This window comes from Mesoplodon mirus (assembly GCF_964341445.2).
Source record: "Mesoplodon mirus genome assembly, chromosome: 17".
NCBI lineage: Eukaryota > Metazoa > Chordata > Mammalia > Artiodactyla > Ziphiidae > Mesoplodon > Mesoplodon mirus.
In genome coordinates this window covers 75,040,438-75,059,800 of record NC_138993.1, presented here as the reverse complement: position 1 = coordinate 75,059,800, position 19,363 = coordinate 75,040,438, and the positions used below count along the sequence as shown (strand labels likewise).

General features: G+C 37.5%; 1 protein-coding gene across 1 annotated transcript in view; it reads right to left on the bottom strand.

Moving 5' to 3' along the window:
• Nucleotides 1-19,363, bottom strand: part of MYO16 (myosin XVI) — a gene marked incomplete at both ends in the record, with an annotated part of 418,949 nt that overhangs the window by 269,580 nt on the left and 130,006 nt on the right. The window contains 3 exons of the mRNA XM_082602366.1: nucleotides 4,946-5,011; nucleotides 8,776-8,886; nucleotides 14,960-15,110. Coding sequence (XP_082458492.1) covers nucleotides 4,946-5,011; nucleotides 8,776-8,886; nucleotides 14,960-15,110 — 328 coding nt within the window. The remainder of the gene's footprint in view (nucleotides 1-4,945; nucleotides 5,012-8,775; nucleotides 8,887-14,959; nucleotides 15,111-19,363) is intronic.

Genomic DNA, 19,363 nt, shown 5'->3' with positions numbered 1-19,363 from the left:
AAACCACAAATTTTACTGGGAAAAATCCTACAACATCATAGCTAACAACTCCTGTTCAACCACAAACAGCATACATATAATAATAAAAAAAACTCAGGCGAAGACAGGGAGGAGAGTAAGCTGGGCATACAATCAATATATCATCAGCATTTTATAAATGACTCTCACAAATCAATAAGAAAAACTGGAAACAAAATAGAAAATTGGGCAAAGAATGTAAGCGGAAAGGAAAGGCCAATACATGTGAGAAAAGATGAAAAAACAACTCTCTTTGTAACCAAGGAAATGCTATTTCAAACAATAAGGTGATATAGTACACATGAACTATTGACAACTTTAGCAATAACAGCTCAATAATGATGACGATGGCCTCACTTGCTATATGCTTGCTGCTTTTCTCAGCATTTTACACTCACTCATCCAATTCTCCTAGAAACCTGAGACTTGGATATGAGGATGATCTTCCCGTTAACAGATGAGGAAACTGATGCAAAGGAAAATTAGTGACAGGTCCAAGGTCACATGGCAAGTTAGTGGTGGAGCTTGACTTCAAAATGAAGTTTTCTCTAGGTCTAAAAACACATGCATAATACTGAGTGTTGTTCTAAGAAATTCTAAGTGTAATTTGGCAGTAACTTCTAAACTTAAGGAGGTAGGTTTGACTAGCGATCTCTCTGTAGAAATTCTCAAACATGAACCAAGAACTACACACCAAACAACCCTCAGCACTCTCTGTAAGAGCAGAAAACAAGAAAGTAATTCTACAATAGGGATTAGTGAATAAATATAAATAATTGTGTATTAAAACAATAAAACACTATAGGGTATTTAGAATGAACTAACTAGACCCGAACCTTTTATCATGGAAAAATTTTGAAAACATAATGATTAATGATGATTTTTGTTATAAAAGAATATAGTTAGTATATTCTCTGAGTAAATTAAAACAGAAAATAGGGGCTTCCCTGGTGGCGCAGTGGTTGAGAGTCCACCTGCCGATGCAGGGGACACGGGTTCGTGCCCCAGTCCGGGAAGATCCCACATGCCACGGAGCGGCTGGACCCGTGAGCCATGGCTGCTGAGCCTGCGCATCCGGAGCCTGTGCTCCGCAACAGGAGAGACCACAACAGGGAGAGGCCCGCGTACCGCAAAAAAAAAAAAAAAAAAAAAAAAAAAAAAAACAGAAAATAATGGCATATGCAGTTTTTATTGCATATATTTGTGTATGTATACAGAATGAACAGACAGAAGATTGGATAAAAGGATAACTTCGGTGATGTATATGTATAGCTGATTCACTTTGTTATAAGGCAGAAACTAACACACCATTGTAAAGCAATTATACTCCAATAAAGATGTTTTAAAAATCTATTAATGGATAATAAAGAACAGTACATAAAAAAAAGGGAGGGGTGACTTCGGGATAGTGATTGTCATCTTTTGTGAAAAGGAACAGGCTGAAGTGGAACTCAGTCTGTGTTGACATTACAGTGTCACTTAATCTCAGATACCATGTAATTGAAACATACCTTTATTTTCAGTACCACCCAGAAAATAACATTACAATTAAACTAGCACACAATGTTTTGGTATCACATCTTTAAAGCTGCATCCCAACCTCAGGAGTGCATGTGAAAAAATATGGCACTTTTTATTTTTAATTTTTTAAGAGATATGAGACATGTATGGGGGTGGGCACACATTGTCTATTACACTTGAACTTTTTGCATTTTGAATTATTCCAGAATTTAAAATAAATATAAAAGATATTTGAATGATAGTGATGTCTACATGATAATTCATAAGCTGGCTAGGAAGGTTTAGCCCACCTTTGTTTTCTTGCAGGATAAATTTCTATTTTGGGTTTGTTTGGGTTTTTTTAAACTTGCACTAACACTATTTCACTTTCTCCCCAAGTTCAACCTGGATCTAATCTAATTTTGACAAAATGCTCTTAAACCCCATTTGTTTTTGAAAAGTCCTAGTAAGGATTTCGTTAGATGTTATCAACAAAGTGAGACCCAAGAGACCCAGGAGCATGCCTGAATCTACGTGTACATGGGGTTCATCTCACATTCCTGCTCTGTTTCTTCAAACCTATTTGGAGTTAGGTATTCTCCTTAGGCTAAGTTTCACTACACATTAGATGTGGTAAAGAATCGTGAGTGTCCAAAGTTTTTTCATGATAATCAAACCAATAACTTTTCTCAGTTCCCTTTCCCTGTAAATCTTCTTTTCATGTGATGTTAGAGTTTGTATTGTAGAATACTCCATTGCTACCACCTGGTAATATTTCGCTTGATGTTAATTCTACACTTAAGAAGTAATGTAAATATGAAATAATAATTTTAATAGAATAGCATTTTCCACTTATTTATATTGAACCTTGAAGGTTTTCACCAAGCTGTTCTAGTTTTCTGTGTGATTGACAAACCACCGACTTTACATTGGTTACCATGATCATTACTAATATTATTGCATGTTCTTATTTGGTCCAGAAAATATTGTCAGGGTCAGACCCTTCCTTTCCCACAGGCCATCTATCTCCATTTCACCTTATTCTCTACATGTCTGTATCATTTGGGAACAAGAGGATTTTGGTCTGTGGACATTTTAAGTGCTCTTCCACAAATGAGATGGCATCACATAAGCTTCATTCAGGTTATCTCTAGTCTTTGCTGGACTCTGTGATCTCAATAAATAAAGTCCTTCTTTATGGATCAATTCCCTCCTATTTTCCACTGTGCATGATACCTGTCAATAAACATCCAGGAGATTGCAGGATCCATGGTCTGATTTCTGAAGCTAACCATGCAGTCTGTAGCTTATGAGAGTGCCATTCACGGGCCCCTGACATCAGGGTCCTGGTAATCTGTGGAACCTGATGCCAAGGGCTTGACAGGGCGTGGCTGCTGTTTTCACACCATAGTATGAACATGTCACTCTACTTGCCTGATTGGATTTCCCACTCATTATCTTATACCTATATATAGATGACATACCCTTAAAAAAATGCTTGTTGTATACAAACAGCCACATATAATGACTAATTATATGTCTCTGGGCTCAGCATTTGGGTCTCTGAGAGTAGTCTGTCCTGCATCTGCTCTGGGGCTACATGACCTGGATTTAAATTGTCTCTGCCACTCATGAGAAAACTTTAGAAAGCCTAGTTAATCTCCTGAAGTCTCAGTTTATCCATCTGCAAAGAGGGAATGATAACACTTACACTGATTGGGTCCCTTTTGGGATTAAATATGGTAGCATATATAAAGCCCTTTGCAGCTGGCCTGCCGTGTGCTAAACCCTGTACTAAAACCAATAGCGTTGTCCTTCCATGGCTAAGAAGCCCAGCCACCCTAGCTACTTGCCAAATCCCAACATGCCTGGCCATGGGAACATCAGGAGTCCAGCAGCACCTGAAAGTCAATGGAATTGGAAAGCAAAGGAAGCCCTCGGCCCGGCATCTCACACTAGGTGCCATGTTACACTTTGGAGGAGCTTAATCTCATCTATAATTCGAGGATTCAGGATGACTGATCAGTTTTGTACTGTGTGTAGTCAAAAATATAACCTTGAGAAGTCATCCCCAGGTATTTAGCCTGAATGTGTCATCCTTTTGCACACTGAGATTTCAAGGTGATATATCTTTGGTTTGTGAACTCCATAGTAAGGGTTACAATGAGAAACATCCGAGAAAAGTCTGACACTGACTGTGAAGAGCCGATGCAGATTCACTGCTCAAGCATTTATTCTCAGATGTGCATCTGTGCGTTGATTTTCTGAATACTGCTTTGCCAATGCTGTAGGCTTGGTTCTTGAATGGCGCCATCTTCCCTGTGATTGTTACCTCCCCTCCCCCTTCTCCTCCTACCCCTCCTTTTCCTGCACCTGCTTCTATGAAAGGACTCCCAAAATGATTATGGGTACCTGTAATTCCTTTTGCCCTAGTCAGTCAAGCTTCCACATACACTTAGCCCAGGGATGAGGCTGGGGTAGGAATGGGTGGAATGAGGAGGGTGGGCAAGTTCCAAGGCAGTTTTAAAGCAATGGTGGAATTGACTTTTGGTAAGAAGAGTGGAAGGTGGGGTAGTGAGAGGTCCTCTCGTACCCAGGAAGCATCTCTGTAATAATTCTTAGTATCTTCCTCAGGAGTTTAGAGAGAGCAACCTCTTTCTCTCTTCCTCTCTCTTTCTCTCCCCTACCCCATTCCCCTCCAGCAGCTGCGAGTGCATCCCTGCTTCAAGATCACGTCTCCTCCTTTTATCTCCTGCTCCTCATTAGGGATTCTGTTTCAGACTGGAAGCAGCCTTGTGGCTACACAAAACACAGAGAGCTCCCATGACAGTGTGTTTGATCCAAAAATACTAGGCAAAGAGATATGACAATATGCTTCATTGTCCACAGTGATGTGGACCACAACACAGCAAAGATCATACTGCGTTTTCAGTTGCCTGGAATGATTTTCCACAAGCAATTTCTCTTTTAATTTTGAGTCTCATGATTCAAGCTGGAAAGTCTTTTAGAAAAATGTATAAATGCAGTATCATCCTTTCTTATTCCATTGCTTTAACATCATAATTCTCTTCTGAAAGCGGTCATGATGTTCAAAGACCTCTAAACCAACTGACCTTGAATTAATCAAAAATACATGGGAAATAGAGTTAATATAACATTTGATTTTAGACATCTGTCTAGTGACTACAATAATAAGAATTACACATTATAAGTGCAAAGAAAACTTTTGACAAAATAACATTCCTTTTCAATATTTTCTCAGAAGAAATTAAGGTCACTATTATCTAACCATTCAGTGTAGGATTTTCTGAGAAGCTTGATTTTACTTACTGTTTTGGTTTTTGCTTCTTAATCATTTGATACAAATAGGCATGTCTAGTGAGTGTTACTCTACATTATTAAATGATATTTTAAATTTTATACTCACCATGGTGGAATAAATTGGAATCTCCTTGAATGGATTAACGAGCAGGAGGATGTCCCCAATAAAAGTCTGTTAAAAGGAAAGGATATAAATAGTTATTGGACCATATGAATAGCACTTTAAAGTTAAAAATTATATAATTTTAAAATCACTGAGCAAAATATAGAGAATAAGTAAAAATCACACTTTACCATTTTGTGAATTGTTTTAACAGTTTGTAAATAAATAGAAAATTCAAATAAAATTAAACCAATAGGCTTGTTTCATTGAACACATAACAAGTGAAATGACTGAATTCTAAGAATTTCTTATTTTAAAGGGGTTTTATAATCACCAGTTGAATAAAAACATACAAAATTAAAACACATGGCCAAATAGAGTGGAGGCGGTGAATGGGGTATGAATTCTATGTTGCTGCATAAGAATAATAATAAAATGTATAACAGCAAAGTTAGTAAAGCACTAAAAGCAAATAAAAATAATTTTAATTTTAAAAAAGACAAGTAATGAGGTCTAAAGGCCTAAAGAACAGATGGACCAAATAAAAATCAAATAATAAAATGTTAGATTTAAACCCAAATACATCAGTAATTATGTCAAATGTAAACTACTAAATAATTAAATAACAAAGATTATGAACTGGATTAAAATGCTAACTCAAATATAAAGACTAAGGAAACTTGAATGTTAAAGGATGAAGCAAGATACACATGCAAACAGTAATAACTGCAAGAAAGGTGGTTTAGCAATATTCAATTCATAGAAAATAGACTTTAAGGTAGGAAGCAGTACCAGTGATAAAAAGGGACATTTCACAATAATAAAATGATAAATCAGGAAGATATAGCAATTCTAAAATTGCATTCTATTGATAATTTAGCCCAAGTATCTTGATGGCTCTGATGGGCCCGGATAGCAGCAGCAGAGGTGGTATGCTGTCTGCATTTTGAAGGTAGGGCTGATGAGATTAGCAGGAAAATCGCATGTGTGGTATGTAAGAAAAAGAAGCACCAATACTCTTCCAGTCATTTTGGCCTGAAAACTGAAAGAAAGAGGTTGTCATTAACGGAGATGGGAGGGGCATGGGAGGGGCATGTTGGGATCCGACAACCAAATTTGAATATTTTAATGTTGAAACATCTACTAAACTAGTGCTTTTGTATTTGTGGGGAAGGAACACTTTTATTTCCAATTCATTGTGGACTAATACTTCTGCAAAACATAATAAAAAATTCCTGGAAAAATGAAATTGAAAAAGACAATGACATACAGAAAGCAAGGCTTGATTCTTATGAGATTCAACAGACAGAAATTAAACCATTAAATTGCTATAAGAGTTTCTAAAAGCTTACTCTGAGGGCAGACTGGTAATTAAAAGTTCACATATCCAGTGGTCTAGAGAATCACCTATTACTGTTCAATCAATAACGTTTAAATTGCTTGTCTATCCATTAAAGGCAAATTCAAATACCATAACTTGGAGCACTCATTACAAAACTGATCCTAGGTAGTTCAGCTCTTCAATATTTCATGTCTACAGAAGAGGAAATCATGCCTCACAGAGTGAAAAGTTTACATCCTCAAAAAGAAAACCACAGGCCCAAAACAGAGTCCCGTATGCTAGGCCAGGCTATGCGACAGGGGCGTAATACCTAACCTAACTGAAGCTGCCACCTCCCCCAGAAATGTGGTCTTGACCAGACAGTCAGGAATTTTCTGTTTGGTACCAGGAAGGTAATGTGTCACATAGCCCCTCTCCATTCCCCAAAAGATGATGAGGTAATCGCTACATAGACCCCTCTGTTCCCCACAGGTAGTTACCTAAGCCTGAAGCAATATTTTTTATGACTTCCTTATCTTGCCTTTAAAACCCTTCCCTTTCCGTGGCCCCTGGAGCTCCCCTCTGCTAGCTAGATGGGGTGTTGCCCAATTCATGAATCATTCAATAAAGCCAATTAGATCACTAAAATTTACTCAGTTGAATTTTGTTTTTTAATAGTATTTTATATGAACTTTAGCAAAGCAGGGAATCCTAATTCTGATTATCCAGGTAGAGAGAGAAACCCAGTAGAATTAGCAAAGAGAGTCTAAGAAGGTGGTCCGCTGTGTGGGGTTCGCGACATGACTCGGATAAACAGGTGGGAAATAGTTGCCATTTCAGATCAGGAAGTGCAAGACCAGCAGGCCTCCTGTCCCCCCTGAGCTCAGAGTCTAGCATGGTATCCAGATGCTAATCAAACCACCACCAAGGTTTATAATCACAAGCGGTGAGAAGTGTGCTACAGAAAGATGGTCCACAGTGACTCGATCTGGAAGTTCTGGGAAGGTTTACTTAAAGACTGAAGAAGTATTGAGTGGGAATTTATAAAACTATATACTACGTGGAGGTAGAAAGAGAACTTTATGGAAAAAAAAGACAGTCTAAGGGGAATCCCTGATGCAGGAAGGAGGGCAGTGACCAGTGACTAGGAATCATCAGTGATAGCGTTTAGGGACCAGATCGTGAATAAGGCTTGTGGCTGTCCTTCCAAGAAAAATGACAAGCCTCAGAAATGTTTTAAGACTGGGAGTTTCGAGATTACATTTGTTCTTTACTAAAAGTACTCTAGTTCATTATGAAGTTTCCTCTAGAAAGTCAGGAGGCTATTGGAGAAAAGATGATGAGGATGGTGCCCACTGGGATGCAGAGTAGTAGATCTTGGGAGATAAAGCCACTTGAAAAGCATGAAAGAAATAAGGGAAATCAAAACTATTCAAGCAGTGGTCTGCTGATAATGTGATTAAGAAGTTAAAATGAAGAAGAATAAACATGATGCTGGAAAAGGAGAGACAAGAGAACAAAAATAACACAAAAGCAATAGGGCAGTAACAGACCAAACTAATCAGGCTCCACCACTTTCTGCTGATGACTCAATTCCATTAATTTTGATAGAAGTATTTAATTTTAAGTGTATTTACAGTGGCGGGCAATTTATCCCATCATTAAGTCACTGCATTGAATGTTCATGGGTTAATCAGCACCTGACAATTTATTACTTGTAAAGAAATCTCTGATTTCACATTTACATGAAAATTACTTCATCAATTTCTCAGTAGAGTAGGAAAAAAACGGGTGTTATCAAAAAGGGATAGCAGACATATGCATAATCAGATTTCTCTATAGACATTCTGATTGAATTGCTCTGAAATGAATTTAACAAAATCAATGAGAGAGAGAGAGAGATATTGAGATTGCATAGTGTCAAAATTGATATGCGTATTGGAAGAAATAACACATATAAACCAGAAGAGAACCACAGCAAATCCATTCTCCGTGCTGTTTGTCATCTAAGTCATACATTTGTATGCTATTATCAGAGATGTGTATATAAATTATTTACTAGACAAAGACATTTCCTGATAATTTAGAAGAACAATAGTTTTTCTTTCATGCAAATAGAGAAGCATCCCCCACGCACACTTAGCTTTTCCGCTTCATTCTCCAGATCTAGGAGGCTGAGTTAAAGCAGATGGAAGAAACAGCGTTTTTATAAGTGATCTGCAGATCCTGCTGGTTCTAGCAAGATCTTCTTCTCCAGCAAACATGACAAGAGGAAAGTTGTCTACCCTCAGGGTTTCAACTTTCTCTTAACAACCCTGAAATGTGAATATTTGCAGAAATTGCCTTATAACTGAAGCAGAAGAATGGACCCAAACTCTGAGAAATCCACCTTAAGCTATGAGCATGACCAGAAGTAACAATGAGCCCCTTCCTTGTCATATTTGCGGCACTGAAGGGTGAAAATATGCAGCAAGACAAAAGCAGTGAAAAAGGCAATTTCAAGGGCACTTACATAGATCTGATTGTTCCCAAAGCGCTTCTGAATTTCATAAAGCAGGCTGCTGTCGGTAAGCTGGCTGAGCGTTGCCAGATCATCGTTCGGAGCGGGAGGTATCAGCTTGACCTGGGGGAAAAATAGGTAAGATCAATCCTAATTGCTTTCCAATCAACTGTCTTCACAGTTGTTTGTTCCATTTTCAACTACATGTCAAAAATTTACAGACCACATGAATTCAAAACTGTTATTAAAAGATGAAATGGTTCACTTGTAAGGAACAAAAAATTCAACAGTCACAGAAATGTATTCAGGTGAGAATCTCTGTTCTATACCCACCAGCCCGGGCACACATTCATACACGCACCTACACACACAACCTGCATGTGACCCCACGTCCCTCCAATCATGAAGTCTAATTTAGACAGCTCTGAACTGTGTTGAGTCCTTTTTAAGACCAGCTGTTGAAAAGCTCATGTTTTTCAGTGTTTCCAAAGCTAAAGGAAAACTCCTATCACGAAACTGGAATGGGAAGAAAGCAGTGTGCCTGAACTTCAGTTTCTGAATACATAGAGGAAGGCACTGGAATTTAAAAGTAGCCTCTACAATTTTGGCTTGTGAATTTTATTCTGTTCTACATTACTCCTAAGTTTAAAGTAGTGTGAGACTAAGATGATTCTGTCAGAAAGAAAAATACTGCTTCCCTACTCAATTTTATATTGAGTGACAGAGTTGAAAAACTGGACAATATTTTTTAAAAAAAGGTAAATTTGAAATATTTAAATTAGATAAAAATCTATTAATTACAAGTCAGAAATGGGCAATGTTTAGTTTTATTTATATAGACAAAGGTCTTTCGCAAGTTGGCATACGTATTGAACTTCCAAAGCAATCATAAAAAGGAGAAAAACCAAGAGCAGGATTTTTTTTCCTTCAGAAGGAATGATTTACGCTAAGATAATAAAATTCCTCATATAACCACAGCTCTCAGGAGCTCAAGGCAAATTTCTGCATGCACATTAAAAAAAAAAAAAAGCAGGAATAACACTAACAGAAGTTTCATGTTTGTTCCAACAAGGCTGAAAGAGCTATTGCGGCATATCTTTGGAATTCTTGAGGGTTTTCATCTCCAGTCACAGCTGCTACATGGGTTAGAGAAAGTACTACTAGGCTGACAGTAAAAATGTGAAGACTTCCCAGCCTGCTTGTAGTAACGAAATGTGACAATACAGTGTTAGGGTAGATCAAGGGAAGAATTCCTTGTAGTTAGCATAACAGATTCCAAAATGATCAGGAATGAAGCTTTGATAATCAGTCTTAAGCAAGGGGCACATTCTTTCTAAAGATTCCTAAAGCACTGTGACAGCTGATAATATGTCTGTGAATATTTTTATGTTATAGTTGTAGACTCAGTCGTGTATGCTACCAGTGTCTCCCAAACAATTATGAAAACAGTCAAAACAGAGACGGGATAAATATGTAAAAAAACAAAAAACAAACAAACAAACAAAACTTAACATCTTCGCTAGGATTGATCATTATGGTTCTTATGAAGATATACAAATATCCATATATATACATACATTTCTCTCTATATATGTATACATTTCCAAAAATAGAAATCTGAAACACAAAACAGACATAATTCAGAATAGAAAGTCAGGAAGAAATTAAAGAAACACTTTGAGAAATGTTTCAAGACCCAAAAGGAATTTACTTCTTGGAAATACTCTGAATTCACTGATTCCTCGTCTCCACTTGCCAACACTACTTTCAGTGCTGTCAAATTTCCTGTTTTGTTCTGTTGTGTTTCCTCTCTCTAGGACATAAGTAGTATATGTCCAGGAACCAGAAATTCAGTGGGCAGACAGAAGGTCTGACAATTGGGATAAGAGCAGGAAGATTCTGGGGAAAGGCTGTTTGCAGGAAAGAAAGAAGTAGGCATGAAAGAAGAGGAAAGAAGAAATTAGAAAAGAACGAGCTGACCAGGATGGTCCTACAGGGAAAGGGGTGATGATCTGACAAAATATTAAGCTTCCCAAAGCCGAAGCCCATCACCGTGCCTGCACAGCACCTTGTTCTTACCTGCTTTGCATTCTATGAGATGTTTCTTAGAGAGTGCAATATATCAGGTCCTTTGTTTGCTGAGAATTTACACTTTTGTGTACCTGGATGCTGGTATGTCTGAGAACTACAGAAAGAGAACCATCACCAATCTTCAAACTCTCTATATGCACATGCAGCCATGGAACACACACTGTCTCTCCTGTGCACAGAACTGTCACAGGGCAGCAGGGCTCTGGGAAATGAACACAGAGCTTGCTGTCGTGTCTCCAAAGAGCACTGGATACAGCAGAAAAAAAACACTTGTGACTCTAGGCAATTTGTTTAACTTTCGTGAGTTTGAGTCTGGTCAGTTTAAATACTCAATTTGAAATTTGAGAGTCAGTTAAGTAGCAAAAGTGAATGATAACTTGCCCACAGTAGAATCTGGGGGATTAATGGGCAGAAGACGTTAAATAGACATTTCTCCAAAGAAGACATACAGATGGCCAAGAAGCACATGAAAAGCTGCACAACATCACTAATTATTAGAGAAATGCAAATCAAAGCTACTATGTGGTATCACCTCACACCAGTCAGAATGGTCATCATCAAAAAAATCTACAAACATAAATGCTGGAGAGGGTGTGGAGAAAAGGGAACCCTCTTGCACTGTTGGTGAGAATGTAAAGTGATACAGCCACTATGGAAAACAGTATGGAGGTTCCTTAAAAAACTAAAAATAGAACTACCATATGACCCAGCAATCCCACTACTGGGCATATACCCAGAGAAAACCATAATTCGAAAAGACACATGCACCCCAATGTTCATTGCAGCACTATTTGCAATAGCCAGGTCATGGAAGCAACCTCAATGCCCATCGACAGACGAATGGATAAAGAAGATGTGGTACGTATATACAATGGAATATTACTCAGCCATAAAAAGGAATGAAATTGGGTCATTTGTAGAGACGTGGATGGATCTAGAGACTGTCATACAGAGTGAAGTAAGTCAGAAAGAGAAAAACAAATATCATATATTAACGCCTATATGTGGAACCTAGAAAAGCAGTACAGATGAACCGGTTTGCAGGGCAGAAATAGAGACACAGATGTAGAGAACAAACATGGACACCAAGGCGGGAAAGCTTTGGGGGGGCAGGTAGTGGTGGATGAATTGGGAGATTGGGATTGACATGTATACACTAATATGTATAAAACAGATAAATAATAAGAACCTGCTATATAAAAAATAAATAAAATTCAAAAAAAGATATTATAGGTGAAAGCTTTTGTAAGCTCTGAAAGTATTATTTTATATTATTATTTTTAAAATAATCTATACTTACATTGAAAAAGAGAAAACTCAGTGTCAACTGGAATTACATGAATTAAGAGCAGATAAATTAGTGGATAGATGATTCAACCACTATGGCAAAACCTTACAGTCAGTCTATATAAATAACAGTAATAAAAACAATAAATATGTCTTGCTGAGTTTTTGTTTATTCTTGGTAATTGTGCTGTCACCTTATAGCTTTAGTCTTTTGTCATCTTCAAAACAACCAAATAAGGTGAGTACTATGTTCCCATTTTACAGATGGGGCTTAGGGAGATTAAGGGGCTTCTAGAGTCACAGAACTCCACAAGCAGACCTGAGCCAGAGCAAATCTGCCTGACTCCATCCTCCTGTCTCTTTACTCCCAGGAAAACATGCCTTTGCTAAAGGGAATAAAACTTTGACCTGAATTTTAAGCTGGAACCAAATTTAAATAAATATACTGTGAAAGGAAAGAAGAGAGGGAGGAAGAGAAAGAAGAAGTTAAGCAGTTAGGAAATAAGGAAGAGAATGGAAGAGGACAGGGGAGAGGAGGAATGGGAGCTGAAAACAGAACAAAAAGTGAAGAGAAGGAAGAATGTCACACATTTTTAAGCATCTTAAGAAGAATTCTACATTCTCAGAGATATTATAAAGCGAATGTGAATTTTGGTGACTATCAGAACCAAAAAAAATTTAAATCAAGTCTTGAATATTCATGTATGGAGTTACCATTTGATAAGGCCTACATTTTCTAAAAATCTGAAAGGAGAGATGCTGTGGGTTTTGTTCCAACTTGAATTCTACACAATGTGTTTCTCTTTAAAATGTGAATGGGAACTTTATTGCTTTGACAAGGCTTTTCTAAAGCCCTCCTGTGAAGTGTGAGTGAGGACAGTCCTCCCAAGAATCCAAGCACCTCATGACCAAGAATGAATGACAGCATGATGCACACAGTGGGAGATGTGAGTGAATATTACACAGATAATATATGCACATGAAACCTGAATACTAGCCTCTCCTTGTTTAATACCAGATCAATAGAACATGATTACAGCTGCTTTTAATGTCTAGGATACAATTATAAAGAGCTTACATTAAAAACTGAAGAGTCATTCAGCAAGGATTACACTTGACGTTATGCTGTGAATGTCCTCTCATTTTTTAAAAAGATATTATTTTTTAGAGCTATTTTAGATTCACAGCAAAATTGACAGGAAGGTACAGAAATTTCCCATATACCCCTGGCCCCACTCATGCATAGCCTTCCCGGTTATCAACATCCCTCTCCAGGGTGGTACCTCTGTTACCACTGACGAGCCTACACTGACACATCATCATCATCCAAAGCCCATAGTTTACGTCAGGGTCACTCTTGGTGTTGTACATTCTATGGATTTGGACAGATGTATAACATCATGTATCTACCCTTACAGTGTCATACAGAGTAGTTTCACTGCCCTAAAATCTCCCTGTGCTCCACCTATTTATTCCCCTGCCCCGACCCCTGGTAACCTCTAATATTTCTACTATCTCCATAGTTTTGCCTTTTCCAGAATGTCAAATAATAGAATCATATAGTATGTAGCCTTTTCAGATTGGACTCTTTCACTTAATAATATGTATTTAAGTTTACAGAAAGTTCATAGGACCTTTAAAAAAGTTAAGAAAAAGCTTTGCCTTAAATTTCACCTAACACTCAATTGCCTACCACTATGGACTGAATTGTGTCCCCCCAGACTCGTATGCTGAGGCTCTAACCAGCTTGTGACACTGTTTGGAGATGGGGCCTTTAGGAAGTTATAAAGGTTGAATGAGATTATAAGGGTGGGGCCCTGATCCTATAGGATTAGTGTCCTTATAAAAGACATCAGATAGGTTGTTTTTTCTCTCTGTCTACCATGTGAAGACAAAGAGGCCACCTGCAAACCAGAAAGAAGACATTCACCAGAAACTGAATCAGCCAGAGCCTTGATCTTAGACTTCCAGTCTCCAGAACTGTGAGAAAATAATCTCTGTTGTTCAAGCCACCCAGTTTGTGGTATTTTGTTACGGCAGCCTGAGCTGATAAGTATACCTACTAAAATGTAAAGGTATTTCAAAATTACAAAAATAATTTGTTATTTGAAAATAACAAAAAATAATGAAATTTAAATTTTGAAAAGAGAATCTTTGGAAAACCTCAATAAATTGTCCTTAAAACATTCAAAATGAGACACAGTGAAACAAAACATTTTCAGGGATTACTGTGACATTCAGAAAATTACTCTGCCATTTATAAAACATGAAACATATAAAAATCATTTATTTCTGTGGGAATGATAGCAAAAAGTACACTAATTTCTATAACTCCAAGCTCCTCAAAGTGATCTCTGATCACTTGGACACTGGGGCACACAGGCACACACACACAAAACACCATCACAGTTGCTTTTAAGGATAAGTGACTCAGTGATTGGTTTGTCCTTCTTCTTGTTATGTAAAATGTTTGATATTTGTAAGAAACAGAAAACAATCTACATAATAATCAAAATGATGACTAATGACATAACTGGAAATATTCAGGAATTAACGTATTGGCTGAACTTCCATTCCTGGTAAATCAAGACTATAAAATTCAAATTCTTGTAAAAACACATAGCAGTTAAGTTCGTTAATGGTCAGTATAATACCATAACAATTTATATATGGAAATTTCAAACCAAATATTAACATTTGCACTCATTAATTTTTATTTGAATTAAAATTAGTAGGTGTTTGTTTTTGAAAAGTTGGACTTTAAGGCATGATGTAATAGGATGCAACACTAGCAGACATGCAATAAGGGTATAGTTACCTGATCAGGTTTGGTGGGGCCATTCACGGTGGTGTTTTCGGGAGTACTGTCCTGAGATTGTCCCTTGCACAGACCTTTTGTTGCATCTTTGAACATAATGTCTTTTTCCAGCATACTGTCTTGCTTGGCAATTGGCAATGCCAGGGGGCTGCTGGAGGAAAAAATCAATGCTATGATTAGTCTTCTAACATTGCCATATCGATCAAAAATTACCAGGACTGGACAGCCGATTATAGAAAGTTGTTTAATTCAGATAAGAAACAGTGTTAACACTGCAGGTAAAATCAATGAGAGATCTGTAAACTTTTCTATTAGCCCCAGATTTCATTCAATTTCACCTTTAAAAGAAAAAATATATTCATTTCAACCTGAGAAGAAAATGTTTATGAATGGATATAAGACTTAGACAAATCAATGAGCAATTGAAAAGCTAAGGTGGAAATGCATGATTGAACCAAGCAAAATATTTAAATGTGAATGAATGCAAACAAGTGAAGGCAAAATTCTAGAATTAAGTAAAATACTGTTCATACAGGATTTTAATATGTTATACAATCATGGACAATAGTTAAGAGTTTGTGAAGAAATAATAATAGGGGAATTAAAAACAAACAACATGCTTAAGGACTGCAATGTTACAAACAATACGTTTTATTACTCCTTTACAGCTCAGGCTAGGCAAAAAAATAAAATAAAACCTACTTCATTTTTTGTTCTTCCATAGACACTGTTGCCAAAAGAAAGGCAAGTTCATAAAAAATAAACACAATCCGAATGTTTAATTTGTATTGTAGCACTTTAGTACAGTAAAATCTAAAAATGTACTTTCCTAAATGTGACCATAAAGCAGAAATACATACATATTTAATCAAGTGAAATATATAAAAACATAATTATTTCGTGTATCTTACAATAGTAGTTGTGATTCTAATTAAAGCTTAATGCATTTTGTTGGTTTTTTTAATTTTCAGTTTTATGGAGGTATTTACAAATAGTAAAATTCACTCTGTAGATGTACAGTTGCATGAGTTTTGTCTACATACACATAATTATATATAGTTGATTATATATATATATGTATATACATTTGTGTAACCCACATAATCAGCAACACATAGAATTTTTGTCATTCCCAAATGGCTCTTTGTGCCTGCCCTTTGAAGTCAATTATTTTCCCTAGCCCCCTGCCCCTTGTAACCATGGCTAATTATTTCTTTCACTATAGTTTTGTTTTTTCTAAAATGTCATGTGAAAGAAATCACAGAGCATGTAGCCTTTTGTTCCTGGCTTCCTTTACTTAACATGTTTTTGAGATTCATTCATGCTGCTGCATGTATTAAGTTTGTCATTGTTTATCACTGGGTAGTGTCTTCCTGTGGGATGCACTGCACTTTGGCCGTCCATTCACCAAACATTTGGGTTTGTCCAGTTTTTGTCAATTGTGAATGGAGCTTCTATACACATTCACGCACAGGTGTTTGTGGTGACATACAACATATGCTTTCATTTTTCTTGGCTGCGTACCTAGGAGAGACTCCAAACTCTCCTCAGGGTCTGAACCATTCATTGGTGCTTCCCCCATGTGTGGGTTGGAGTCCTACTTGCTTCACATCCTTGACAGAACTTGTCTTTTTTTGTTGTTTTTTTAATCCACTCCAGTGGGTGTGTTAGTGGCTTCTCCCTGTGGCTTTTATTTGCATTTCAATGTGGTTATTTGACACAAGAATCCGTTCTCTGGTAAAGTGTAAGTTCAAATCTCCATTTTTTTTTTTTTACTGGATTCTTTGGTGTCATATTATTGAGTTTATATATTTTGGATTCGAGTCCTTTATCTGATACACATGTGGCAAATATTTTCTCCCAGTATGTATCCTGTCTTTTTATTTTTTTAACAGTAAGTTTCAAGGAATATATTTTCTCTTATGGTTTGTGCCTCTTGTATCTTATCTAAAAATTCTTTCCCAAACCCAAGGTCAATAGGGTTTTCTCCTAGGTTTTATTCCAGAAATGTTATAGTTTTATGCTTCACACTTAGGTCTACAATTCATTATGAGTGGCTTTTTTTATATGGTGCTGTATATGGGTCAAGTTTCATTATTTCTTCGTATTTCTGTCCAAATGTTCCAGCATCCGTTTTGAAAAGAACATCTGTCCCCATCCAATTACCTGGACATCTTTATTGAAAATCAACTGACCATATATGTGCAGGCCTACTTTGGGACACTCCATTGTATTCCACTGATATAATAGCCTATTCTTACACCAATATTACATTTTCTTGAGTAATGTACTTTCAGAGTAAGACTTGAAATCAGGCAATGTGAGTCATTAATTTTGTTTTCTTTTTCAAAATTATTGAAGCCATTTGAGGTTTAGCATTTTCATATACATTTTAGAATCTATTTGTCAGTTTTTATAAAAATTTCTGGAATTTTGATTAGCACTGTGTTCAAAATATAAGTTAATTTGGGGAGAATTTACCTAATAACAATGTCAAATTTTGTCATCCATAAACACAGTATATTTCTCCATTAATTTTGATCTTCATTAATTTTCTCATCAGTATTTTGTAGTTTTCAGCATTAAAATCTTGCAAATAATTTGTTAGATGTATTCTGATACATTGCATGTTTTATGCCACTACCAATGTATTTTTATTTCAATCTCTAGTTGTTAGTCTATAGGAATACAAATGATGGTTTTAGATTAACCCTGATGGGGAGGAAGGGAATCATCTGAAGGACTTCCTTCAGTAACCACAAGTCTCATTCACTGTTCTGCAGCCCATCTCTGTGTCACCTTCCAGCCGTGCTGGCGTCTAGGAAAATGCAAATAAAGACAGACTAACGAACGGGCTGAGTTAGGTCCAGGTCTGAGGCAAAATCGGGAATAGCTGAAGAACGCGTTTACAGAAATGTGAGGTCAGTTTACTTCCTCTGAACTCTGGATGATGATGTTTTGTAGTCATTGATGATATTTTCAAGTAGGCAACAGGGTAGGGGGTCACATATTAAAAAGAGGCGGCATGGTATAGTAGAACTGCAACAAGCATACATTATTGAGTCAGAAAAGCTACAAAGTTTGATGCCTGGCTCGGCCACCTCAGGCTGGTTACATAACCACTCTGTAAAAGCAACTGAAACACAGGCCCGGAGTGATGGATTACCAACATAATGCACATCAAGGGCTTAGCTCAATGACCCTGGTAATAAGCAGGCAACAGTATTACTTGAAGTTTCTGGGAATCTACTTACAAGCTAACAGGTTAGCCTATTACTCTTGAGAGAACAGATGCAGAAGACGAGAGATGCTGGGATAACAGACGGTGGACTTATTGCTCATGGCAAACAGAATCCACGCTTCCCGTGTGCACCAGTTCTCCTTGCCCCCTGTCTCATGGGGGGTGGGAGCAGGCAACACAGATGGGCCTAAGTGGATGGCTACACTTGGACTTACTTGGCCAAGCTGCCTAATAATGGGATAACTTTATAAACCCTTTCAGCCACCACATGCAGTCACGTCCTCTGATGCATCCTCCATCCCTGATCAGGGGTGATTTGGCCTCCGTCTTTACTGTTTGATTACCTCTCAGATGGTCCAGAACCCAGACGGTGCTTTCTTTTTCTTTTTTTTAGAAGACGTTGGGGGTAGGAGTTTATTAATTTATTTTTGCTGTGTTGGGTCTTTGTTTCTGGGCGAGGGCTTTCTCTAGTTGCGGCAAGCGGGGTCCACTCTTCATCATGGTGCACGGGCCTCTCACTATCGCTGCCTCTCTTGTTGTGGAGCACAGGCTCCAGATGCGCAGGCTTAGTAGTTGTGGCTCACAGGACTAGTTGCTCCACGGCATGTGGGATCCTCCCAAACCAGGGCTCAAACCCGTGTCCCCTGCATTAGCAGGCAGATTCTCAACCACTGCGCCACCAGGGAAGCCCAGATGGTGCTTTTTATTCAGGGAACCCCCAAATGCTCCAATGTTAGACATAGTCTCCATCACTAGGCAAGACACAGGGTCAGAGATAGGAAGAACCTTCCTCAAGGTCCCACTGCTTAGATACAGCAGATTTTGGTTTTGACTTCAAATGTTTTTTTCTTTATGCATTTATTTATCTCATTGAGACATAATCTACATAACACAAAATTCACACTTTCAAGGTGCAGAAGTCAGTGCTTTTCCGCACATTCACAGATGTGTGTAACCATCACTTCTACTTCCAGAATACTTCCATCATCCCCCCAAAGAAATCCCATATCCATTCAGAGTCACTTCCTATTTTCCTCTCACCTCATTCATCCAACCACTAATATACTTTCTGTTTCTATGCATTTGCTAATTCCAGACATTTCATATAAATTCAGTCATACACTATGTGGCCTTTTGTGTCTGACTTCCTTCACTTAGCATAA